The sequence below is a fragment of the Nothoprocta perdicaria genome, unplaced genomic scaffold (assembly GCF_003342845.1).
Source record: "Nothoprocta perdicaria isolate Ctin4 unplaced genomic scaffold, notPer1 scaffold_111, whole genome shotgun sequence".
In the NCBI taxonomy this organism is placed as follows: domain Eukaryota; kingdom Metazoa; phylum Chordata; class Aves; order Tinamiformes; family Tinamidae; genus Nothoprocta; species Nothoprocta perdicaria.
In genome coordinates, this window is record NW_020454217.1 from 920,478 (window position 1) to 946,001 (window position 25,524).

General features: G+C 45.7%; 2 protein-coding genes and 1 long non-coding RNA gene across 3 annotated transcripts; 2 read left to right on the forward strand and 1 right to left on the reverse strand.

Annotated features, from left to right (window-relative positions):
• Positions 1 to 721: 721 nt before the first annotated feature.
• Positions 722 to 15,976, forward strand: RPP30 (ribonuclease P/MRP subunit p30). Its single transcript, XM_026051600.1, has 11 exons — positions 722 to 803; positions 1,060 to 1,115; positions 1,443 to 1,499; positions 2,187 to 2,261; positions 2,777 to 2,848; positions 6,290 to 6,379; positions 8,388 to 8,504; positions 11,712 to 11,741; positions 12,068 to 12,105; positions 13,282 to 13,361; positions 14,449 to 15,976. The coding sequence occupies exons 1-11, from the start codon at positions 722 to 724 to the stop codon at positions 14,556 to 14,558; spliced, it is 807 nt and encodes a 268-aa protein (XP_025907385.1). The 3' UTR covers positions 14,559 to 15,976.
• Positions 15,977 to 17,415: 1,439 nt separating this feature from the next.
• Positions 17,416 to 23,804, reverse strand: ANKRD1 (ankyrin repeat domain 1). The gene is made up of 9 exons (XM_026051361.1): positions 23,778 to 23,804; positions 22,280 to 22,453; positions 21,385 to 21,522; positions 21,172 to 21,279; positions 20,400 to 20,498; positions 19,235 to 19,333; positions 19,022 to 19,120; positions 18,823 to 18,921; positions 17,416 to 17,579 (listed from the first exon to the last, which is right to left on the reverse strand). Exons 1-9 carry the CDS (start codon positions 23,802 to 23,804, stop codon positions 17,469 to 17,471), a joined length of 954 nt encoding a protein of 317 aa, XP_025907146.1. The 3' UTR covers positions 17,416 to 17,468.
• Positions 19,099 to 23,909, forward strand: LOC112957651. Its single transcript, XR_003251248.1, has 3 exons — positions 19,099 to 19,358; positions 21,145 to 21,256; positions 23,735 to 23,909. It is a non-coding gene; the product is annotated as an uncharacterized LOC112957651 (long non-coding RNA).
• The last annotated feature ends 1,615 nt before the right edge of the window (positions 23,910 to 25,524 follow it).

The following is a 25,524-nucleotide window of genomic DNA, read 5'->3' on the forward strand; positions in this document are numbered from 1 at the left end:
GGCTGCAAGGCTGGAACCGCGTGGCTGGGCACGGCTGGTGTTGCTGGTCCCCTGCAAACTGTGGGCCTCTTTGGGAGAGATGAACACGGATCTTAGAGCTTGTGTGGCGGAGGCTGCACCGGCGGGGAGGTGAAGCAGGCAGGGACCTACTGCGGTCCTAGGGGCATCACCCTTGTGCCCTTGGTGGCAGCACCGTTTCCCAGCTCTCCGTGGAGTCCGACACCCTGCGGCTTTTAGCCTGAAGCGCGAGACCTGAAGGCTGCCCCAGCCCTCGCAGAGGCTGGAAAACTCCCTGTACCTCCTAAGAGACCCAGATTTGCTGTCTGTGGCTGCGCTAAGTCCCCAAAAGAACAGAAGTGGTGAGAATTGCTGCCCGTGTGTGAACTATGCCCTGCTGTATCCGTAGGCGATGGCGTTGGTGGGCATCAGCGTGTGGCTTGCGGGGTTTGCAGTGGTGCCGTGCACTTAACGTGGACAGGATGCACAGATTCACAGTCCCCCGGCTCCTGCTCCCTAGGGAGCGCCCTCCCCGCGCCCGCTTTGCTTCCCACCCTGCGGCCCCTCCCGGGAAAGCCGGGCGCGGGAGGCGGCGCGCGGGGAGCAGCGCGCTCCCTCCGCCGCGCCGCGCCGCGGCCGGGCGCCCCCTGGCGGCGCCGGGCGGCCCGCGCGCCGGCCGCACTACAAGGCCCAGGCTGCCGCGCTCCGCCCCGCCCCGCCCAGCATGGCCGCCTTCGCCGACCTCAACCTGCCGCCTGCCGCCGACAAGAGGAGCCTGCAGGGCCTGCTGGAGGCCGCGGCGCAGCGTGAGTGCGGCGGGACGGGACCGGGACCGGTTCCCCCGGTCGCCGTTGGGGAGCGGCCGCGGCGTGTCCGGCTTTGACGCGCTCTGCTGTGGGTTAATCCGCAGCACGCGGCAAGGCGGGAGGCCGCTGTGCGCAGCAGCGTCGACTGCGGGGTGTCGGTGCGCCGGGCTTGTCCGCCGGGATTTGTTGTTCCGGGGGTGGTTCGCGCAGTGTGGGTTCGCGCGTCGAGCCCCTCACGTTGCGCTCTCTCTTCCAGTGGGATACTCGGCGGTGGCGCTTAATCACGTCGTCGATTGTAAGGAAAAGAAACAGGTAAGTTTTGACGGGCCGGGATTTGCCCTTAATACGTTTTGTTTCCTGAGCCAGCCTAACTTAATACGTGCTCCCAGGTACTTTCTGTGCAGAGCTTGTGCAGGCGCGCGCACAACAGCCTCCGTGCACGACAAAGCTGCAGTTCTGTATTCTGTATTTCTGCCTTGCAGTGGGCGTTTAATACAGTCCCTAAACTGTCCTGGGAAAATGGTTTTGTTTTCTTCTAGAAAATTTCTTTTTAGAATTGGAAACAAGGATTTATTTACACTCTAAACGCATCCTGCTCCATTTTGAATATATTTTTTTTTTGTTCGGCCTTCTTCTAAGGAAATTGTCAAGCCAGTGCCTCCTTCGGAGTTGTTTCCATCTTTGCCTATTGTACAAGTAAGTGAATTTACCATTCCTCTACATCTTATTATTCTGAAAGGTATCTTTTTACCTTTGCATGTTGTTGCATGCAATTATTGTGCATCACATTAATTTTTTTTCCCTATTGCTTAATTATTAAAACCCCCAATACTGGAAGAATTATACACTCACTTCAGATGATGCTCCAATCTTTAATTGTAGAAATATTTTTTAAAAAAAATGCTTTGTGTGAATTTTGAAGCTTTTGGAGTTGAATAATTGCAGTGTGGTGCTTGAAATTAAAGTACTCGAGTCTTGGAAATAACTTCTTGGATTTGTTGGAACAAGGTTTTCACATAATGGACCAAGGCTATATTTCAAATTACTGATGTGTTGATTCAGAAATTACTCTTGCTCATACTTGGGGACCACTGGGGAGCCATAACAGTATTAGCAAAACAAAATGGTTTTTTTTCTTTCTTTTTGTTCATTTTTAGTGTTTTTAGTCCACTTCTTTTTTCCACAAAAATGCTCTAAATAATTCCTTCTGAAGGGCAGATGTGATACTGTGAACAGATCAACCTGAAACAGACTTGTAGGAAATCAGTATAGGCAAGGGTATGAGCGAAGTACCACTTTCCTTTTGGAGCAGACAGGAGGAATCTCGCTGTAAATTTTTGCTTTGCAGCTTTTAAGGTCTTTTCTGTTGTTTCTTCCTTGTAGGGGACATCTAAACAAATTAAAGTCCTAAACCGGCTAACACTTGTCGTTTCTGATCCTTCCCACTGTAATCTCTTGGTAAGTATATTTCATATATTTCATGTATTAATTTTCCAGATTTTGTTTCCTCTTCTCAGTGGAATAATGAAATCTTGTAAGGTAGAAGTTCATGAATTTAACAGGTCACTCAGCATTGGTTTTCTCAAATTGCATCTTTAGAAAGTAAAGTGATCTTGAAGAGATACAGACTTGAATCTAGAATGCACAAATCTAGAATTCTTGATAAGGACACCATGAGCAAGCCTCTATTTTTTATTCATTAATTTTTTAAGTATTTTAGTGCTGCTTTACTAAGGGAAAAACTGGAAGTGCTTAACTAGGCGGATGCGACAAGTCTCAAAACGACCACAGAGAGTTGTTCACAGCAGAGACAGGCTGTGTAAAATTGTTAGTCCCGCTGGATGATTATTGGCTTTGGTTTAATACTAGAAAATGGAGAAGGAGGTTTCTTCTCATTATTTTGGTAGTAATCATAGTGCTTATCTTTGGCATCTGCTAGAAGTCAAATTACTAACGGTTTCTTCCTCTTGTAGCGATCAACATCTACAAACTTAAGGTTATATGACATCATAGCAGTATTTCCTAAGACCGAGAAACTGTTCCATGTAAGTAAAACTACTGGCATTACTGGTAATTACTGGTAATGCCAGTGCTATAATAATGTTAAGTGCTTTGGGTTAGTCCATGTACATATTTTGTTTTGATTTAATTTCCCATTTTATACAGGCCTGCATGTTGGGCAGTTAATGGAATAATGTTCGCTCCCTGGGCGCTTCACGAACTGAAAAAGCTGAGAGGATTGCAGTAGGGTGCAAGGCCTTGAAGAGACTTGCTAAAATATGAAACATCTACCTGGTCATTGGAGTTGTGTGTGCTTCCTCTGTGGTGTTTTTTATGTCTTGTCCTGTAACTGATAACAAGCATAAAAGATCAATTTGCCTGATTTTTGTCAGCATTTGGAAAACTACTGTCAGCATGAAAGCTAAAGCAGGTCTGTGTGCTGCTCTCAGCTCTGCTGGTGAGGCTCGTGACTCGGCTGCACGGCAGTTTGGTTTGAGGAACTGCCTTTCAGCTGAACAGTAACCATAGTCTGGCAGGTTTCACATAGGTCTTCACTCCCTTTCTGACTTGGCATCCACAGTTGTCTTGGCATGAAGAAGAGGGTGGCCGTGGTCTGGTGCAGATAGTTGCTGTTTAAGCTGACGTTCTCACAGGGGAGAGACCTGTCAGGAAGGAAGTGCGCTGTCCACAGAAGCATCTTCCTTTTTCCTGTGCTGGTGACACTTTGATTTGGGAAGGAGGCTCAAGCATGTTTCTTGCAAACTGCACAAGGTGAAAGACTTTGTTGTATTCTCAGCTTTTGAACGGGTTTGGGTCTTTGTGTCTCTAGTTTAAAGCTTCTGTGTTGTCTAAGCCTCTGTGGAGAACTTTGGTGAGTTTTTAGAGGTATCCCTAGGAAGAACCTCAATGGCATAGGTGGTGTCACACATCTGAATCTCAGCATATACCTTTTACCTTGTAATTCATGGATCTTTTGATGTTAAGAATAAAGCCCTTGGGTGCAAATCTTGCATCATGTGTTAACTGTGTTTTACAATTTTCTGTTAGTAACTCAAGCTTGCCTAAAGATCATCTTCTTTCTCATTGAAAACTAAGTGCTTGGGTTAGTCTTCATTTGTGAAAGAAATACTTGGCCAGTGGGGATGTGCTAGAGCACATGTAACTTTAGCATGGTCTAAATAATTCTGGGCTCCCTGTCATGAGCCGGGGAAGCTTTCCAGGGACTGATAGGCTTCTGCTTGAAGCCTTAATGTGCTTGAATTCTCCATGTCGTTTACCTGCTCGGGACGCTTTGGTTGCAAGGTGCTTGTAGAACCTGTTTCTACCTAAGTCTCCCGAGAGGGCTGTGGTTTGAGCTGGAATGGCGCTGCATACCTGGTGGGAAGACCAGGGCCTGTGACTTTTTTGAAAATTTTACTCTTGAAGGTTTCTAACTTCTGAGATCACTTCGGGTACTTACACCTGCTGGTCATAGACCACAATCTACAGATCACCACGATCTACAAATCTAACTCTGAGGATGCACTGCAAAGCCAGATGTCCATGTCTGCATATGAGTAGTTTGCCAAAGTAAACTTCAGCTTTAGGCTAAAGGCTTTAGCTAATTTGTTTGTCTGCAGCTCCCACCAGATGGGGCTCTTGCCCGCAGTGAAGCCAGAGCTGAGCACTGCTGTTTGGCTGCCGCGGCTGTGTATCCATCTCCCCAGGCCGTTGTTGTCCATCAGATGCTTTCAGCAGGGTGAGCAACCCCCCTTTCATTCATGAGGCCTGTCCAGGAGCCACAGCTCAAAGTGGGGCTTCTCCACACTTTACTTGCAGTTCAGGAACTCTTCCATATGGGAAGGAGTGACTCTTAGTTTTGTTTTTCTTTAGTGGTGTTTTTCAAGTGTTTGTATCACTGGAGTCCTGCAGAAACATTGCTGTTTGGTTCACTTCCTTCCCGTCATGGTTAACTTGCAACATGGAAAGCAATTTTCTAGCATTTCTGGACATGCTTAGGAAGGTTCACTGTGGCCTGTATACTCCTAGATTGTGTTCTTCGTATCTTCATTCTTCATTCCTTTCCTCATTTTGGGGCTTTTCCCTCTTTCTGTGTGTCCAGTGGCCTCACCAACACCATTTCTAGGATGTGACTCAGAGCTGTCTGCTTTGTATGGTTCTGTGAATCGCCTGTCCAGGTGGTAGGTTGTGTGCTAGATTGTACAGCATATAAGGAATTACAGCTGCCTACAGTTGGGCCAAGCTTGCATCAGGTTAGACTTGCATTTAGAATAGTTCAAAATTGTGCCCTAACAGACAGAGTTGGTAAAGGTAAGGCATGAAGATAAGGGGTTAATTAGAATGGCCTAGTAGGCTTGGTTAAACACAATAGTCTTGTGGTTTTCTGTGTCTGAATTTACCACGTCTGGGCTGTGGGTCTCTTCTCTAGGAGGGAATGCTGTGAACAGCTCAGAAAGATTCCCAAAGCTGGGCATCTGCTGCCCTCTGCATCTGAATTTCCTGTGAACAAACTGGTAAAAGACTGGTTTGCAAAGCCAGAAAGACTAGTTTGCAGGGCCATTCCTTAGGGTAACCAGTCACAGTCCCTCCTGCCTGCCCGCCAGGCCTTGCATTGCCCTGCAGCCCATCTGCTTTGGTGCTGGTGCAGGAAGGGCTGAGTGGTTGCCTGGCAGGTTTCTCAATGCAGAGCTCCCCTACGAATAGAAAATCCCGTTTGGACATCTTCAGCCCCACTTTATCTTCTTTCTTACTGTGCTGCTTATAGAAATTAATCTGGTCCTGTGTAATCATCTTTACAGGGTAGGGATATATAATTCCTACAAGTCTTGTGTGCCTGAGATTATATGTAAATCAGGAGCTCCCTTTTGTGTACACTTCATTTTCTCTATGTGTCAGTGTGGTGATTCTCCACCCTTTATTCATTCCTCCTTTCTTCTAACAAAGGTGTAACTTGCAGGGGAATTCAAAGCTCAGCTTTCAGACCATGACCTCGGGTGCACAGCTTGGGGCTCTGTTGGAGGCCTGGCCTTCAGGCCCCTGGGATTAGAGAACAGCAAGGGAAGGGATCATTTCTGGTCTCTTCCTTTTGGGACCAGGGCTTGTCCTTCATTGCTCACCAGTTAGTTTCCCTAAAGCTGCTTTTGCCTGTCCTCTGGCGAGTAAGAACAAAACAGTAAGCTTTGCCTTTATGTTGGTGATTGTTTTATTGGAAAAGTAGTTCTGTAAATGAGGGAAGGTTTAGATCTTAAATGCTGCATATGCTCAAGCTGTGCAGCTGTATCTCTGCTCTTTGGTTGCGTACCTGCAAGATGTGTAGTACCTCTTTGTTTTAAAACTGTACTCACTCCTGGAGAGGCATTCTCTGTATTAGGAAACTAAGGATATTAGTACCCTGAAAGGCTAAAGGTGCTGGTGCTTTCCTTTTTTTGCATATCTAATAATCTACTCTGTGTTTTTGTTTTCTTTCTTTTTTTTTTCTTCTGCAGATTGCTTGCACAACTCTGGATGTGGATCTGGTGTGCATAAATGTGACAGAAAAGCTACCATTCTACTTCCGAAGGCCTCCTGTGAATGTGGTAAATTTACATCTAAATTGTTTTCTTGCTATTAAATTCAGTATTTAATGTCAGTCTAAGCTGAATTCCCTGCAATTTCCCTCCCACTATTCCTATCCAACTGGTTCTTGTATTGTCTTGAATAACATCTAGTATTGTTTTAGATGTCCTTCACTTCAAGGCTTCCACTTAAGCGTTTAATAGGCAATGATGTATGCTCTTCCTTTCTCCTTCTTGTCCCCTTCTTATGGAGGCAAAAGTGGCATTCCCAGGAAATGGAATGGAGCCCGCAGCCATGTGCTGAGCCAAGCAGTGAGACTTGCTGTGGTTGCTGACCAGGCTGCCCCCAAACAGAGGCGACGAAGCCCTCAGAATGGATAAATAGCCCTGCTGCTGGAAAGACAGGAGAACGTCAATGACCATGTTAATTTGGGAAAAGGGTGTTGTGCGAGTTATTTGGAAAACAACTGTATTGAGTCCTTACTTACACAAAAAAATGCCTTGGGAAATTAACTGGATGTGGGATCACTAAGTATTTGCTATGGCACACAAGTTCTTTTTAAAACAGTACATCAATTATAGATCAAATATTTTAATACAACTCTGCCTGATGCTGGTGGTTTGTCAGAAGACTTAAGTTGAGCTTTCTCTTAGGTTAAATATCTTTCCTCCAAGGCATTTGTGGCTGGTACAGTCCTTGAAGCATAAAAATTGAAAGTTAGAGTTGCCTAGAATCTTATTTCCCCTTCTAGAGAAAATTTAACACAGATTAAAAAAAAAAAATAGAATTGTCCCAAAACAACAGAAGTAAGTTTTTGGAGTTTACAAGAGACTGAGAATTCCAATACTATTATTTAGAATAATAAAACAAAAAAAGGCGTGAAATGTCCTTTGAAACTACCCCAGATGCCTAGCTCCAGCAGCGGGCCCAGGTGAGGAGCAGGATGGTCAGGGGGCTCCCCAGGAGCTGTAGTTAGAGGTATTTCCCTCACAAATGTGTGCCAGGCGGGCAGATCGGCAGGCACTGGAGCACTGGGGGTGAAAACCAGCTTACCCTGAAGCTGGTTGAAGTCGTTGTGCTGTCACTGCCCGCTCTGCTGCTGATAAATTCAGGCTTTTCCCCGTGTTGGAAGATGTGGCACCAGCTCTGTGTAAAACATCTGATGTGTTTGTAACCTCTGCTCCCCCTGCACGCGGATTTTGTGCATGAGTGGTAGCTGCATTAATTACATCTGTGTTCAATTACTGGACTCTCTCACAGTATTAATGCTACCTCATTTTTCTTTTAATAACATGAGTGTAAACCACAGAGCAATATTTCAGACAAATTTAATAGAGGCAGGAGCCAATTTTAATGCAAGTTTATCCAAATATAATGGAACCGGGAGCTCCTAGCTTTGAACTGTGTCTCTGTTACTAACCACTGCATATCCAATGGCAAGTTGCTTATTTCTGTATGTTAGCAAAAGCAGCAGTACTAGGATTTTGTGACACGTTTTGACGGGTAGCAAACGATTTTAAAGCAAATGAAAATTTATTAACTATTACAGTTTGGAAGCTCTCTGATGGCTTACTGTTCTTCAAAACTTGTCGCAAATAACACTATTTTGTGGGGCAGAAGAGAGGAGGGACCTCCCTGTTGCTTTTCTGCAAGGGCAAATTCTTTATTTGCAAGACATGGATACTGGGGAAAGTTGGGGCTGGAGAAGGGTATCCTCAAAATATCAGATTTGTTTTGGCTAAAGGTGATTATCCTTCTCCTCATCACTGTGATTAAGTAGATGCCATTTCTTTGTTAGGCATCATTTACTCAACAGCTGAAGATTCAAGTGTGCATATCTGGTGTACAGTGAAAATCTCCAACTTTCCTGCTATGCCATTTTCCTGTTAGAACAATTCTGTTTTAATTATTTCATATATAGTGCATGTAAACTGAGAATAAGCTGCATCAATAGTAGACAGCAGTTGCTAGATTGTTATGTTTCTCTCCTTGTGATTTTTTTTTCTTATCACATTCTTTCATGTGAAGGCAATAGATCGAGGCATTTACTTTGAACTTCTTTACGCACCTGCCATCAAAGACTCCACAATGAGAAGATACACAATTTCAAATGCCATCAGCCTGATGCAGATCTGCAAAGGAAAGGTAAGCTCTCGCAGGGGAAACCAGGTCGTTAATTCAAATGCTTCTGGAGTTGTACAGACTGAGCCATTTTAAATGAGTTTGATGCTGAGGTTTCTGTACCTGTGACTGAACTTTTGCCTACTCCTACAAGCAAGCAGTAATTCCAACAGCAGGTATTTCCAGCCATGCACCACTGCACACTTTCTCCTTAAGTTGTCAAATCATTATCCTTATTCACAGTACCAAAAACAAAAGAGGAAAGAAATGTCACAGAGATAGGAGGAATTAAAATTTATGCATCTGTTTAAAAGACTGCATTTCAATTTTCTATTTGTTCAAAAGCTGTTTTGTTGAGAGAGAGTATATACTTTGAGTAAGGGAAAAAATACCAAGAAAAGAGATAGAAGTTTTGTTTTATTAAAGTGTTAGTAAATTCCCAGAACACAAACCAGATCCCCCAGCTAGCTGGCTGTAAGCCAGAACTTTGCTGCAATCAGATCAAGTGCATCCTTCCCTGCTACTGAAACTGAGGAAAGCAGTGATACTTGCAGTTAGGAGGCCTATACCCCACTGCTTTTGTACCTTACCTCTCCCTAGGCTAAGCTGCCTGTCCTGTGGATCCTCTCAGGTCACGAGTTTTTAACAGAAGAATATTGTAACTCATAACTGAGCCAAAGGGGATCGGAGCTCCCGCTGTCGGTTTTGAAAAGGTCTTTGCTGTGCTTAGCTAGTCCAGAGATGCTGAAACTTATGCTGCCCAGCAGGTCTAGTCTAAAGAGGGATACAGAGTTTGGAAGTAAAGGGAGATACTGCAGGAACAGGCCTGTTTTGTGGGATAGAGAAGAGTTTTGGAGAGGTGAATTCCCGTGGTGCAACAGAGTAAAAAGTGTAATTGTTTGCATGGCCTTTGCTAAGAAGCCTGGGTCTGGCTCTTAGTCACACAGACTGCTGACTTGGAGGCGAGGCACATAAAAGCCCTTCCCTTGGGGTTCCTTTGTGCCCTGCTCCTCATCCCTCTGTGCAATTACAGGTCTGTTCCACGTGCGGTTGTTGACTTGAGTAGCAAAAGTTGCAGTAACCTCACAAACACAGCAAGTGATATTGGGGCTCTGCAGAGTGCTCTTTCTTTCTGTGAGTGTTGAGCTGGCACTTCATTTATGCCTCGAAGGTAAATTGCCTGGAGCTGAGCAAAACAATTTGTTGTTAGGCAGTAGAAAAGTTGGACTGCCAGCTTATCTTGGAGTCTTTTATCTCTTTTGTTGTAGCAGGGCAGGGAAACTTCCAGGAACTTGCTGGTATGTCAGAGCTTAACTTGTTTTGGGGAGCTGGTTTGAGGTAAAGTGTGCATGGGGTGAGGGAGACTCGTTTGTCTCCCCAGACAGACAGGTATATGCACAGTCCTGCCGCCTCGCAGGGACTGGTAACTGAGCATGGATACTGTGTCTGGAGAGTGTTCTGAGCAGCTGCTTTCCTCTTTACCTGAGGAAATTGCATTTTGCCTTTAAGTTCTGATCCCAGTGAATTTGCCTTTGCCTGTTTCTCCTTCATTCTCTAGCAGAACTTTTCTTGTCCGCTCCTGTCTCCTTCTCACCCGTGCCCTGCCTGGAAGGCGGCTGCTCTGCAGTCAGCAGGGCCCATCTCGGGCACCCCAGCAGTGAGGAGCTGTCCCATGCTGGCTCTGGAGCATGGCCCAGGCCAGAAGATGGGTAGTGGCTGCTGCAGCTCAGAGCAGGAGGCTTAAATCTTCCCAACGAGCTCTTGCAGTCAGCACTGCTGAAGCCCAAAAGCCCCCCTGGGTTCCATAAGGCAGTTGTTTTAAAGGTGAACTACATGGAGGGGAGTGTTCTATCTCCATCATGTTGTGTGCTATTAAGTTACTTTGCATATATTAGTTTATGCTTTTCCTTATGTGAGGCGGAGTTGTCTAGTCCTGTCCTTTCCTCCTCACAATGCAAGAAAACCTTGGACAGAGTGTGAGCAGTGTAGGTGTTTCTGTGCAAATAGCTCCTTTGGTTCCAGCTCCAGCTGTGCATGTAGCATCTTCTTCCAGTGGCTGCTTTGCTCTTTGTGCTGGGGAGGTGGAAGGACAAGCGGAGCAGGGCAGGAATGAGAGCCCCTGCCTTGCAAGGGGGGATGGTGGATGTGTTAGTACGGACGCCAGAGATATCTTGCCTCAATATTGGTTCCCATTTCCATCCACTCGAGTGGGAATTCCCAAAGTCTTTTATTCAATAGAAGAAAAGATGCGGTTTTGTTTTTGCCACAGAAGGAGATTTCTGTCTGTGTGAAACGGCCTCCCCTGGGTGAGCATCCTTGGAGGGTTCCCAGGACCAGTGCTGGCAGCTGAGCTGCCGTGTCCAAGCCCCTGAGTGGTCACGCAGCTCTTCTGTAGAAGCCCTGTGGGAGAGGGCGAGGGAGCAGGACCCTGCTCTGCCCGCTGGCTCTCCGGAGGCTGCTAGGGCTGAGGAGTGAGTGTGTGGCACGACCTGGCTGCCCTTGCTTAACTGCAGACTGGTTTCCTCACCTGGTGTTGAGGAGGTCCTACGCGGATGCTGAGGTTAGGGTTGGGGTTTGCTGAATTGCAGAGAGTAGGCTAAAAATTCAGGAGCTCCAAGCTATCTAGACGGTCTTTAGGCCTCTTTGAGGGATTCAGGCTGCACTCCTGAATCCATCTCTGTTACAGCTTAGGTCGCGTTGTGTCATTTGTGTGTCTTGCCACACAAGCAGGTGTCATGTGGCCTGTGGCTCTTCAGGGCCAATAAGGGCCCGTAGCTCTTTGTCTCTTCTAGATAGTGTAAATAAATTAGGATGTGTCCTAATACCGTGTGTGTGACTATGTTTCTTTCCTGTTTATGTAAAGCCCCTTTTAAAGTCCAATGTAAAAGGCAGAGGTTCATGAGTGCTTAGTAGCAGCACTCGGAGGTGCAGGTGACCCCGGCGGCCGCCCGAGGCGCGTTGCTCGCTCAGCCCGTGTCCATCGCAGGGACATCCTAACCCCGGCGTGCCGGTCCCTGTGCTGCAGGGAGAAGGCAGGTAGGGCAGGTTGCTTGTGTGGGGAAGCCAAGCTCTGCCAGAGCCCCCTCACGTGGGCACAGCAGCAGCTGCCCGCTGCCAGCTGGGCTGTGAGCTTGCGCTGCAGGCAGGGCTCACAGAGCCCTCGCTGCCTGCGGCTTTTCCACTGCTCAGTGCTGTTTGACAGATGCATGTTTATTCTCTTTTGTCTTCCAGAACATTGTTATTTCAAGTGCAGCTGAAAGGGTAAGTCCCAGATTCTTGTTAGTATTGGAAGAAAATGGAGGATTTATTTTTACATGAAAATACCACTTTAATTATATTAAACATATGAATATTTTAACTTTAGATACAAGATGGAAGTTATATTTCTTTTGTTTTTAATGAGGCTGTCTTAACAAATAATTACTTTTTTTGTTGTTGTCCTTGTATATTCCATGGCAGTTTTCTCCCAGATGGGGATTTTTTTGTTTGTTTGTTCCTGGTGCATTTTCTTTTTGTCTTGTTTTCTGCACTGTGCCAGCCTTTGGGCAAGTGCGCGTGTGCATCCAACCTTCTTTGTTCTGTTTCAGCCTCTAGAGCTACGAGGTCCTTACGACGTGGCTAATCTGTATCCTTTATCCAAGCTGAAGGCAGCAATTAATAGTAACATGTAGAATCTCAGATGGGTTTTGAAATACTTGCATCCTTGATGCCCCTTGTACACAGTGATGCTGGTTGCTGACTCATAGCTAGAACCAGGGCTCTGAGTGGGCACGGGAGCAGCAGCAGCTCTTGGCCATGCAGTAGCATCAGCAGGCACCGTAAATAGCAGCGTCTGAGTACAGGTACACGTCTTGACACTGGTGGGGGTGTAAGTGCAGGAATGAGTAACAGTCATAATCACAGGTCTTTAAATAGGATAAAAATACAGACACACTGGACCAAACTATGACTCATTAATCATGATCTCCAAGGTGTCATGTCTTTTGTCGCAAGAAAGGTATCTGTCTATATCTGTATGTATATACATACGTGTGTATATGTAAAAAAGCATGTCTATATTAAGAAAGAGAAGTTCTTATTTGCTTAATGCTAGTTCCTTCTGTTCTTAATTCTCAGTCCTCAGCTGTGTGACGCTGTTCAGTCAGGGCATGTGTTCTAGAAACTCAGAAGAGTGTCCTTGCTTCCCCCTTGAAGAGTTTTTACGTGCCCTTCTCCTCGGCCTTGCCGCGAGCCTGAGCAAGCCCTGCGGGGCTGTCCCCAGGGGCAGGATCACACTTTGCTTCGTGAGAACTGTGTGGGAGGGAGCGTGGCCGGAAGAACAATGCACAAAGTTTCCTCCCCTCTTGAAAACAGCAGTCAGGCTCAGCCCAAATTAACCTACCTGCTTTTGATGTCATCCCTATACGAGGCGGTTGGGATTTTTTCTGCAGTGTTTCTGTGTCTGCAAGCACTCTTTCCTACAAAACTGAAATTTTCAGTGGGATCATTTTTTACTTGATACATGTAAGAAATGTACTTATGTCAACAGTCTTTTATTTTCAAAATGACAGTTACCTGTCTGAATAAAAAAGCAGCATTCATGAGAGCCTTCTGGGGTGTGCTAGGAAACTTCTAGAACTTCTAGAGGAGAATTGGGTACTTCAGTTCTCAATCTCTGGGTAACCTTACGCAAAATGTCGCTCTGATCTGCAGCTTTGCTAATTTGCAGTTATGTCTTGAATAAGCAAACTTGTCCTACAGACAGACTGCCTTAGTCTGCTTGCTCCTTTCTGCACGTTTTGATCCTGACCGAAGGTGACAGAGCTTTGCTCTTTGGCATGTCAGAAAGAGATGCCAAGGCGGCCGTGTCTACCAACTGCAGAGCCACCCTGCTGCATGGAGGTAAGTGAAAAGCACGTGTGAACTCCTCTCTCTAAGCAGTAATTGCATTTTTTTTTTCAGCTAAGTCTGTATTGATGCATATTTTTTAGAAAGTTTGAGACCTTATAGAGTAATTCAGCTTTGGATTTTTGTCCAAGTCATGAAGAGGAGCTTGTACAGAAACACACCTTGTGTGTGGTTTTTTTTTTGTTTGTTTGTTTTTTGCTTTGTTGCTATGTTAGCAAATCAGTGTCTGAACCAATCCTGCTGCCTGTGCTGGAATACTCACTAACGATATTAAACCCTCATAAACCATTGGCCAAAACCCAGGTCTGCCTGTTACACTGCGTAGTGAAAACATCACCAGCTTCAAGAAGTGTGAAGGCCCAGTCCTTTCTTGCTTCCCAACCCCCTGCATCCATACCAACCATCCCTCTTCTTACTGATCCCTGCTGCAGTTGCTCCATCTTACCCATACATGCAGCAGTGAAAGGGTAGGGATGAAAGGCAGAAATTAGTTTTAAGGATTATTTACACTTTGTGCTGCAACAGTATTTCTGGTTAGTGTGAAACAACACGTGCTGTGTTTTTTTGCCTGCAAGACTAAAGTAGTAATTGGAGACCCATCTGACTGATTTTAGACTTTAATCAGTAGTCTAGTGTAAAGCATTAGTGGCTTCAGAAGTTCTATGTGCATATGCTAGATATGAAAAATCATGGTAGTTTTTTGGTTTTCAGGGTGGTGGTTATTTGTGTTTTAACTTGTAGTTCCTGAAATAACTGATACTCCCTATTGCCAATACAATAAAGCCTGACTTTGCTGGAGTACCTGCTGACAATGGCTGCTGTGAGCCCCTTGCTGACAGTTGAGACTGGAAAGGTAAAAAGCAGGATCCTTTAGCAGGGTGTTTAGCAAAGGCACTTCAACCAAAAACGCTCACCACTAAACAGGCTACCAGTTTGATTTAGCATGTTTAAGTCAGATCAACTGTATTGCACTGGTGTGGGCTGTGAAATAAAGCAGTATCGGGAGGGCCCGTCCATGGGCTGGGTGATTGAGCATTGAATGCGTGAGCGTGATCCTATCCGAGGTGCTTGTATATTCCAGAAACGCGGAAGAGTGCCTGTGGGGTGGTGTACACTGTGAAGAAGCCTCGCAAAGTTGAGGAGGAAGAAACAACAGTGCCAGCCTGCAAAAAAGCCAAGACTCAAGCTTGAGGAACCAAATCTGCTGTTAGCAGGGATGTCCGTACCATCTTTGCCCAGTGCTGTGTCTTCCTTCTGCCCTCCAGCCAGCTCAGTTCCTCACTTGCTGCTTGATGTGCTCCAGGGGAGAATTGTTCTTGTGGTCAAGCGAGAGAGCTGTGGGGATGACAGGGCGGCTGAATAGTTGTCACACCTGAAGGGTGATCCTGTGCTTCTGGCCAGGGCCAGGGTAGCTGCTCTCCGCCCTGCCCCAGCTCTTCTGGAGTTAGTGCAAACTCCACACAGCATTTCGAATGTGTGGGAATTTTCAGTTGTACAGGTGCAGTCTTTTTTTAATTAAAAGTATTCGCAAGAACATATCCATTTAAGGTCTAGTTCTTATGGCCTCTCAAGTTTTAGAACACATCTCTGTACTAAGCCTTACAACTGCAAGTGACTAGGTCAAGTTCTCTTCAGTGGTCTGTGAGGAATAAATGTGTAGGGAAAAAAACATGCTCCCCGTTGTGTTTGTGATCAGGGGCTGTAAAGAAGAGCCCAGCATCCGTCACTTGTTAGGAGACACCTTGGGTTTGTGTTACAGAAGCACTGACTGACCTGGCCTGCGAGACCTGCTGCACACGGAGGCCTGAGGCTCTTCACACTGTGATGTGGGGCAGTTGCGGCAGGTGGAAGGGAAGAGCCCGAGGCTGCCCCAATCCTGTGCTCGGCTCTAAGCTGCAGCTGAGCCTAACAGCTGTCTCAGCTGGGCCTGAGCAGTCACCACGTCACGATTCTTGCCACATCATTTCCTTCTGCTGTCCCGCTCAGGCAGCGGTGCCTGCAAGAGTGTCTCCCTGGCCACCCCAGCCCTTCCTTTCCCCTCTCCTATCTCCTTTCCTCTCTTTCCTTCTTCCTTCCTGTTACTGCCTCAGTAAATCTAATCTGGCTGCCAAAAAAAGCAATTGTAACAGATCTATAATCAGCAGAGCATTTTTAGAGCTCTTCCAAATGGTGACTGAAGCTTCTATTTTTTTTCTTTTGATAAACCAATATATAAAACAAATATGTATGATACTGTAATAGGTCCCTGAGCCAGCTTTGATGTGAATACTCTAGTCCTTCATCTGCATCTGACACCAAACTGCTATTGTATGTAAAATACTGCAAAAATCTTGCAGTGTCATCTCTGAACTTTTTCTAGTGACTGGACAAAGGAAAATGAAAGGAGTTCTCGGTAAACTAACACTTCTATGACAATCTGGATATAAGTTGCAACAGCTTTTGCTTTAACCAAAAAATAATGAAATATTTGCCCTTCATGTTGCTCTTTTACTTGTTGACTTCATGATTTGAATCATGTTTTATCACCAGGAGTAGAGTATAAAATGTATATGGTAATTTCGCTTATGGACTTGCCTCCCAAATGAGGTTTTAGCAAAATAGAGCAGAAGCTGAAATGTGTCCGGTGCAGTTATGTGAATAACGTGTTATCTTGCCTTGGCCAGAGAATAGCCTACCTTGAGCAAAAGAGAAATTGTTTAACAACTATAGAGTTTTGAAATCCAGACATCCTACTTGTTGCTTGTTTGACCTTGGTTTTAAAATTTACAGTCTATGTATTTGCCCTGTAAGCAGATAAACCGCATCAGGAACCGGGTGAAATGTCTCTTTTGCCCCGGTTCCCTGAAGCATTTTGCTGTTGCAGCCCCTCTGGTGCCTGAGCAAGTGAACGGGCTCTGTGGGGACTAAGCGAGGTCGCCGAGGCCGTGTCCGTGTCCCGCAAGGTGCCTTCCTGGTGTCCGAGGAACTGCAGAAACAAGTGGTGAGGTGGGAACGAGCAGAGGGGTCCCTTGCTGGGGTAGCTGAAGCTCTCTGCGTGTGTGCCTCACTGTAAGTACTAATTTGCTGAGAAACCAAGGCTTTAAATCAAGCTCAGTATTACAACTGCAACTTTTCATTTTACTAGCTACTCAAGTACTGGCTTTCTGCTTTTCTTCATGTGTTTCTATTTAATACAAAGTAAGAAGAGGCGTTTACCTAACAGTGTCAGGGAAGCAGCTCAAGTGCTGGCAGCTCTAAGCAGATGGTGCTGTGTGTCTTGGAGGTCAAGATGTGCACCGTAAGGAGAGGCAGAGCTTCCCTGCGTGTGCTCCGCGCCACATAGCACACTCCAAGTGGTACAAAGAACCACTCTTTATTTAAACTGAGGAGATCAGTACAAAATGTACAGAAAAAGCAGTACAAATTTACAAATATACATCATCTGTTTCTGCATTATTCAGTTTTCAGGCTTCATGACAGGCCAGCTTTAGGAGCTTCACATCCTGATCCTATCTTCTCTCACGTTCATAACGTCGCATTTGAATCTGACAGTCCAAAATTCATGTAAGGACCTCTGTCCTTGAGCCCTTTATCACAAGACTGGTAAACTATCTGCAAACCTCCTTGCTCAACTGCTTCTTTAAATCCACTTGGCATCTTAGTGGACCTTCCTCCCTTGCTATCTGATCTCATCCACATATTGCCAGTCATTTAACATTTTAATAGTGAGAATTCATCAGAGACAAGGCAGCAGTTACAGGTATTGGCTATTTAGAGCTATTAGAAGACCAGAGGGAAACTGCTAAAGTAGTTCAAAATATTGCCATCTAAGACAAAAAGGATATAATTTGCTGACAAATATTAGTTAGAACAGTAAAAAAACATTAAAAATTAATTTTTAAATAAATAAATAATAAATAGGAATAAATAAAGCCATTTTAAATGGAATTTTAACACTCAACCTGCATTTTTAAATAATTTCTCTGCATCTTTGTTTTGCTGTTTTTTCAATGAAAGTATCTTATTGTCTGGTGCCATAAATATCTTCAATAAAAAAAAAAAAAAAAAGTCGTCATGGCTGGTAAGGAGCATTTAAAAGCAACAGAAAGCCATCTTCTATCCTCAGAACTTGTTCAGCTGTGTGCTTTTGTAGGAATTGTCTTTCAGGCTGTTGAATATCTCTTTGGTGCCATTCTGCCACTGAAGCACGAGGTCCATGGGGGTTTTCCCTTCCTGGTTGAAGGGCCAGAGGAAGCAAGATTTAGTTTCAGCCAGTGAACCGGGCTTTACTCATTCTTAAATCTTTGCACTGCACACTTGTCCCCTATGGGACCACTGCATGTGCCCACGGTCACAGTGCCCCTGTGTGAGCCCAGGCTCCTCCTCCTGCTCAGGGCAGCAATGAAATTGCCTTGCATCTCAGTGGGTTTAAGCCACGTTGCTAGCAGGTACCCTGAATAGCAGAGGCTGTGTGTGTTTATCCCAATCCAATCTGAACAGGCTCGACGTACATTTAGATGAAATCTCAATAAACCACTTGTTTGTGCAATTGAGAATTCAGATAAGACTTTGTACTGGTCTAAATAAGTAGCTTATGAATGACATATAAATTAAGCAGGAGCAACTTTCATGTCGCAGGAGCCTGCGAGCAGCTCCTAGGTCTTTGGGGCTGTGGCTTTTATTCCACATCCATGTCCCAAATACCCCACAAGCTACTGCTGGGAGCACCCTCACATTAGGGGCTTGGGCAGTGAGTAGGGAGAGCATAAAGTGTCATAGCCACTAGTTTCTTCCTTGCCTGCATTGTTTTTTATGCTAGTCAGTGTTTCTTGTGAATGAGTAAATGTCACCATCTGTCCCACAAATGTTTTGATTGGATTTGGGGTGATGGGGACAGAGATGTGTCTTATTTTTGCAGGCGGTGGCTGAGCTCTGGCAGCTGCTGTGGGTGAAATGGTCGTGAGCAATGTCAGGTGCTGAGCTTCGTGCATGGAAACCCTGCTGATGCAGGTGGTTTATTGCCCAGCAATCAGACTAATGGTTAACCAGGCATCTAGCCTGCAGAGCTTGGGCTTAGCATCAGCTGTGGGCTTGTTGGGCTGGCAGAGGGGAGTTTTCTGGGGCAAGTGAAGATCTTTGTTGTCTCAGAAGTAACTGAAGCCCAGTGATTGCTCAAGGAGCAAGTGTCTGTGTTTACAGCTTTTCAATATCTTATGTGTGCAATTAAATTAGTACAATGTGATGCTGTTTTAAATCACAGCCAGTTTAGGGTTTAGGACAGGTACCATTTTGCTGCCTCTGGCTGCCCTCCCTGGGCTGTGCTTTCTCTCTCTGTCATTTCCACTTTAATTTAGTTAGAAGCAGTCTCAGGGAGCTGCTTTGCAATAATCTCTCCTAGTCTTCAAGCCTACAATACTGCTCTGAAGGGTGACTTTCCCGAGCACTTTGCTTTCCAGTATACTGTGCTATTGCTTACGTGATTCTTTATGGTTAGGTCCGCTCCGTAAAGGATCAGGAGTCTGACCATTTTGTAGCGGTTCAGCCTCACGGCGTCGTGCATCGGAGTGTCCCCTTCCTGCACGGGGGAGACGGGAGCGTGGTCAGCGCGGCCCGGCTGTGGGGGCATCTCTCGGCTTGGGGTCCCCGTGGGGCTGCCAGGCCCTGCTGCTGCTTACCCTGTCCCTGGCGTTGAGGTCGGCCTCGCAGGCGATGAGGTGCTCCCCACACTCGTACTGGCCCGTTCGCACAGCCACGTGCAGAGGGGTGCTGAGCAGCTGCGGAACGGGGGCAAGGGAGCACTCAGTGGCACAGCACAGGCAAACCAAAACCCAGCCCCTTCAGGAGCTTCTTGTCTCCAGCTTAAGCTACCGAGTCCCAAAGGGGCCTACCTTGTCTCTGGCGTTTCTGTTTATTCCCTTGTCCAGCAGGAATTTCAGAACGTCCAGGTTGCCGCCCCGGCATGCCCAGTGCAGGGCTGTGGATTCCAGCTGCACCAGGAAGAACAAATGGAAGGTAATTTAATTCACCTTTATAAAAATGAACAAAGCTAGCAATGCTGATTGTGTCTCTAAATGAATGCAAAATCATTTTTGTGTCGTTTAACCTGAAGTAGAAGTACTTTACTGTGATCATTGGGTTGTTTCTAGTAACAGCTTTTCTTTTTTGCCCTAATTCCTTTAGTACTGCTAGTTTCTCACTTATCACAGTCAGTCACTGCATATTGCTCTTAAAGACAGAGTCCTAGATGTGAGAAAGGGTGAATTCTGTGTGAAATCTGTGACTAAGAAGTCGTTTTTGGACAGCCAGATATGATTTTTATGGTGGATACATGCTATTTTATATCTGTTATTTTCATTTGATGCCTTTTGGATTCCAAAGCACAAAGAAGATGACAACAAAGGACAAGAATAGTTCTCCTCAAACTCTGAGGCTCCCAGTGCTTGATTTCTCTCCCCTGAGCTCTGCTGCAAAGGGTGGAACTCCCCTTGCAGATCCTGCCCTGCTCATCATCCCTCATGTTCTCACGCTGCAGGGTTAAGCAGGTGGGAATGAGGCCGGCTGCTTCCAAGTGGGCAGCAAAGGGACGACATGCTGGGAGTAGGGAAGCACGGGAAGAGCTGCGAAAGCTGTTGGCGTTTAGCACTGCCACAGCCAGCATTTCTGTAGGGAAGGGGTCTCTCCTGAGCTGAGTGCTGAAATCCCAAGGCACCCCAGGAACAGCACTGAGCTCCTGAGGGAGGTGTGGGACAGCGCCGGCTGCTGCGGGCGTCAGCGCCAGCCTGGCCTCAGCGCTCCTGTCCTTCCTGGGCCATCGTGGCCGTGCCCGGGCCGATCTGCTCCTCCGCTTCCTCGATGATCCCACAGCCACTTCGGGAAAGTGAGGTAGACCTCCCCCGCCCCGAAACCTCTTCTCTACAGGATTATTTTAAGGCTAAACTTAGTAGACATTTTAGTTAGCAGCAGCCTTTTGATGTTCTTCCCTGTTACATGCACTTTTTGGCAGAGGTGGGAAACAAACGGATTTTTGAAAGAAATGCAAGTGGATATACATACCATATCTTGCAGTTCGAGTTGGGCTCCAGCTTCCACCAACTTTTTCACCACCTCTAGGTGTCCTTCGGAGCATGCCCTGTGCAGCGCTGTGCGCTTGTACTGTCAATTAGAATAGTGCAAAGCCAGGTATTCAGTGTGGCACCAAAAAGCTCTCTTTAAATCTACCTAGGGTGATGGCAAACACGCATATATTATGCTGATTCATTTTCCAGAGCTAATACTTTGGAGACCTGAAATCTGCTAAATTTTAATAGCACCCTAATAGTAGAATGCTGCCTACCCAGCATTTTAAATGACATGAGGAATAGCTGCAGTATGACATCGAAATTTAAAATCATGCCTGTTGTGCATGTCCTCCATCTAACAACGCGTGCTGCCTTTTGCCAGTGCAGCCTGTGCACTGTGTGGCACGAAGCAGGCAGCTTTGCTCCTTTGGAGTTCTGCACAAAAAATAATCCTTATCTCTCCCATCTGTAGCACTGGAAGACCACTGTTATGGGAAGCAGGGTCTCCCAGTCCCCAGCCTCTTTCTTTTAAATATGAAGGATCTTTAGTGATAACATTACTCAGAAGGAACCCAGTGGCCCCTTTATTACTGGAAAAAGCAGTACATCAAACTCCTGAGTTTACTTTCTTACACCGAACTCCCCTCCTGCCCCCTTTTCTTTGCCTCAAAAATGTGGAAACTACAAAACCTTGTGGTAGAAGTTATTTTTGCCCTCCAATAATCTCTCTTCTACATCAGGCTTTGAAGTAAGAAGAAATATCGCACCTCATCGCAGACGTCCGGATCCCCTTTGTCTGACAAGTATTTCTCGATGACTGGCAGCTTGTTCTCCAGCGCAGCCCTGAAGAAGGTAGGTATATCCACTGGTCCTGTCTGCTGGAGAGAAATATGCAGGACATAAACGCATGTGGCAGCCCCACAGCAGTGCAAAACCCATTGGCCCTATTGCTGAGGAGATCACTTCATAAAAGCACTTACAATAACTTCTGGTTCGCGTTCCTTTAAAACAGGCACTTTCACTTTCTTGCACTTTTTCTTCTTCCTCAGCTGAATAATTTTTTCAAGATCTTCCAAGTTCTCAAGTTTTGGCCTCTCCTGTAATTTTTTCTTCTTGAGCTGAAACAGAGCAGGAGAGGCAGCAAGTTGAGCAGCAGGTAAACACGTAAGACAGTAGGACAGGGCATGCTATTCTTCAGCTAAATTCCACTGGGCTAAGACTGGATGAACTTTGAATTAAGATGCCTATTTTTAACAGCGGGGGCTCATTAAGCATTATAGTATTTTACCAAGGGAGTAAGAAAAGCTATACCATCTTTAGTTTTTTGTATACTGTCGTCCACTCTCTCTCTCTCCAGATGTATGTTATTGGATGGATAACCTATTTTTTTCTGGTCGTGTCATGAGCTGGAGCAGCACCACAGTCCCTTCTGGATCAACAATTTAAGAAATCTTATGATCAACTCATGAGGATAGTTTTAATGGTTTCTATCAAGCTTCCACTTTTAGGTTTTAGTCTGCCTGATTAATCCTCTTTAATGAAAAAAAAATAGTTAAGTGAATTGTAAAGTTTATCCTGATTTTTAGCATTTTGTTGGGAAGATGTTACATTTTGGGATTGTCTCCAATGTCCTTGGGAGGGCAGTTTGGTAAATGTTCAAGACTTCTTCAAGCCTGTTTGAAAAAACCCTCACTGCATGGAGTCAGTATGGGTTGCTGCTAACATCAGGTTGCTGACATCTGTGTTGTCTCATTTCCCCTCCTAGTTAAACCTTTTCATTCTCGTATTGCTTTGAGTTCTGAGGCCAGCTGGTTCTTAATTCACTAAGGATGTAAAATGTTACACGTGTTAGGAGCGCCAGCCCTGGGAGCTTACCTCTGCCTCTAGCTTTTTCTCCTGCTCATAGGCCAGTTCTCCTCGGGTCAGCTCAGAGACTGTCTTTAGATCCTCCTGCTTCTCTAACCTTACAGCAGCTTCGTACTCTCCATTTCTGAAGTCCTCAGGGAGGAAACTGCCAGTCTCTTTATCATCAGTTTTCTTCCCCGTCACCTGCAGAAGCAAATGGGGTTTATATAAAATACGCAGTTCCGTGACTGAAGTGGCCACCTCCGGGGCCACCGGTTACCAGCAGCTGATTGCGCGTCCTTGCTGCAAGTGTCCCGCTCGTGTGGTAGGCAGAGTGCAGGGCCTGGGCCTGGCTTAACGGCACCTGAGCAGATAGAACAGTTTCAGTGGCAGGGAGCCCCTCTACCCCCACAGAGCAACCCCCTCATTGGCATCCTGGGGTTTGGATAGAGACCCCGCGAGGGACTAGCCACCCTGAGCAAGCAGAGGGGAGAGGCCACCCCCTTGGGACCTTGCACATACAGGGGCACACGGAGCAAACTACATCAGCTTGCTGAGCAATTTCAAGGCTGATCTCACTCTAGCTGTCAATACCAAGGTCCCCATTTATAGCAGTTAGCAAGTTGGTAGCATGAAGTGGTTCCGGTGCACAGGCTGTAGGGGGCTTGGTTGGTTTGTTGAAGGTTTTGAGCAAGTTTTGGAAATATGCTTAAATCTGATCAAAAAGACCACATGTTAAGCTTAGTGGAGGCTGTGGCATGTTTTGAGAGTGATTCAGTGAATTTTTATGATCTAAACCGACTTTTCATTCAATCACCGTTGTTAAAATTTCTCAAAGCTTAACACTAGAGAAACTGGCAGGGCCTTGCCGAAGGATTTAAGACAGTGTTAAATAGTTAGGTTTTATGGCAGTTTCATTTTAATTTATTCATCTGGAAGCACAATGAGTTTCCTTATAACATATCAGTGTTGTAGTGGCTTGCCCCTTTCTGCTGGCCAAATCAAGAATACTTTGTCTGAAACCTACAACAGGGTGCCCCGTCCCTGATTCCATGTAGATGTTGTTTTTCGAAGGTCTGTTATACTGTGAAAAACAGAATGCAGGACCTGTTAGTAATGCATGATGCTGGTTTATAAGTGGAAAGAAAAAAGGTTGTTTTCCCTGTATTGATACTTCTTCTTAATCCCTTACTGGGCTGGAATTACTTTGTGTGAATAGCTTTAAGAAAAGAAAACTCTAAATCAAACTCAAAAGAAAATGCACGGCTGCATTTGGGTTAGTCTGTTCCTCCTGGTGATGCAAAACCCTCACAGCTCTGCAGTGGTATCAGTGGCGAGTCCCCTTTGCAGGGAAGGTTAAAACAAGAACATTTTAGCATAGCATATAACACATACAGCTTTGTACCTAGAGCACAGCACTGATGGTCACCCCCTGAATCCCCTCAACGATCTCCAAAGGTTGTCTCTCTCTGACTGATAATACAGAAGGAAAAGTAATGATGCATGAAGGAGAGAAGATGGGACCTACCAGCTCTTCGACCTTCATCACCATCATGTCTGCCAGCAGCCGAGGCCGTGCTCCTGCGAGGCCGAAGCTCCCAAGGGCTCGGGTGAGCTCTGCAGGGGCCGCCACGCCAGCTTCGCTTATATATCTTCGGGAGAACTTGCCTTGAATGAGATAATCTTCCAAGCTGGGAATGCGAGTATGCCGGCGGGCTCTGCCAGCCGGGAGGTAGGTCCGCGCTCATTCCAGACGTGTTAACCAGCCAGATCTGGTGTCGCGGGGGGGACGGACCGGCCTCCCCATCTCCCCGCCCCGTGTGTGAGAATCGCAGCGAAATGTGAGCTCAGGGCTCCTTGGGCAGTGAGCGCACGGCTCAGCCACGCCGGCCCCGCTGCCCACTAGGACAGCTGCCTGGGGATACAGTGCCTGAGAACTGCCTTTTTTTTTTTTTTTTTTTTTCTTTTTTTTAGTGACTTTCAGCTGACTGGAATACCCAGGAAAGGGGGTTTGCTTATGGACAATACCCTTAGTGTTTAAATTTCCTGATAAGCGGATGATGACCCTTTATGTTTTTTTTGGGAAGCCATTCTTCTCATTGCTGTTTATTCTCGGATGGTAAACAGTTTGAGGGGAAAGGGTTTTTCTCATCGTGATGGCACTCTCCTATATTCGTTGGAAGGAATTCTCCAAAGGGATTACTGAGGCAGAATGATGTCTCCGGTGCTAAAAGGGCCTATGACATGCTAAGTTACAATCAGTGAAAGATCTTAAAACAGCGAGCTCTGCATTTTTCTGGGATGTTGTCAGTAATTATAAGCAGAATAATAAATTAAGCCTCTTATGCTTTTTTTTTTTTATAAGAAAATATTGACTAACAAAACAATGTTTTTTTGTGTGTTTTCTTAGGCAATGTTTCCCTTCGGAACATGGGAGAATAGAAGCACAAATATGATCTGTTAGTTTCTGATGGTGAGACCGAACAGAGGCAGATATGTACAAATGTTCGCTTAGTCTTGAGCAATAAGGAGCTTTTAAGTCCTAGGATTAGAGGGGCAAGCTTTCCTTGAGCCACAAATCAAAATAGCCTGGGAGCAGGCTAATGAACAACAGCAAAATACAATTTTATAAGCGGAAGACCCACTAATCCCTGTATTCAAGAGGGTGGATAAATGCCAGGAAAATCAGTTGTCTCATTCTCCAGTGCTTAATGCCTCTGAGTGGTGAAGCTCAAGGCCTCAGGCGTTTGGATCACCTGGTTGAAATCAATGCAACAACTCAGGTGCTTGAGGCACAGTACAACATGCAGTTACTACTTCACCAAGTCAAGTCCTGGATATCTGGGGAGATTGTTTATATCATTAGCATCATTAATGATATGCCGTGTTCCTGATAGTGACCTTTCAAGGTGTCTCTACTCTTCTGATCTACCAGTAATTTGAGTACATCCAAACTTGTCTTCTAGACCTCATCATACCTATGCCCTCCCTTTCCCTGAAATGAAGCTGGACATCAGGTGGTTCCTTTACTACTCAGAATATGTATGACATTACAGGGTGAGTCCTAGAGCTAAAATAGAGTATGTGGCAGCAAGAGAACCTTTCAGAACATTTTTTTCTAAACCAAAGTACAGCCAGCATATCAGTGCCCCCACAGTGGTATGTCCTCAATCACACTGCAGGGTTTTTTTCCACAGAAGTTTTGACCCCTGCTGTATGTGGCTGTGATAACAGGCTCTGTTTGGCTTTTCCTTGTTTACAAGCGTGCAGTAACA

What these genes read in the sequence shown, in the direction of transcription:
- RPP30 (XM_026051600.1), top strand. Translation starts at nt 722, where the DNA reads ATGGCCGCCTTCGCCGACCTCAACCTGCCGCCTGCCGCCGACAAGAGG. An exon ending in CATCTTTGCCTATTGTACAA is followed by an intron (nt 1,500 to 2,186) that starts GTAAGTGAATTT and finishes TCTTCCTTGTAG; the next exon opens with GGGACATCTAAACAAATTAA. An exon ending in TGCAGATCTGCAAAGGAAAG is followed by an intron (nt 8,505 to 11,711) that starts GTAAGCTCTCGC and finishes TTTGTCTTCCAG; the next exon opens with AACATTGTTATTTCAAGTGC.
- ANKRD1 (XM_026051361.1), bottom strand. Translation starts at nt 23,804, where the DNA reads ATGATGGTGATGAAGGTCGAAGAGCTG. An exon ending in TGATGAAGGTCGAAGAGCTG is followed by an intron (nt 22,454 to 23,777) that starts GTAGGTCCCATC and finishes TTGCTTCTGCAG; the next exon opens with GTGACGGGGAAGAAAACTGA. An exon ending in ATCCGGACGTCTGCGATGAG is followed by an intron (nt 20,499 to 21,171) that starts GTGCGATATTTC and finishes TCTAATTGACAG; the next exon opens with TACAAGCGCACAGCGCTGCA.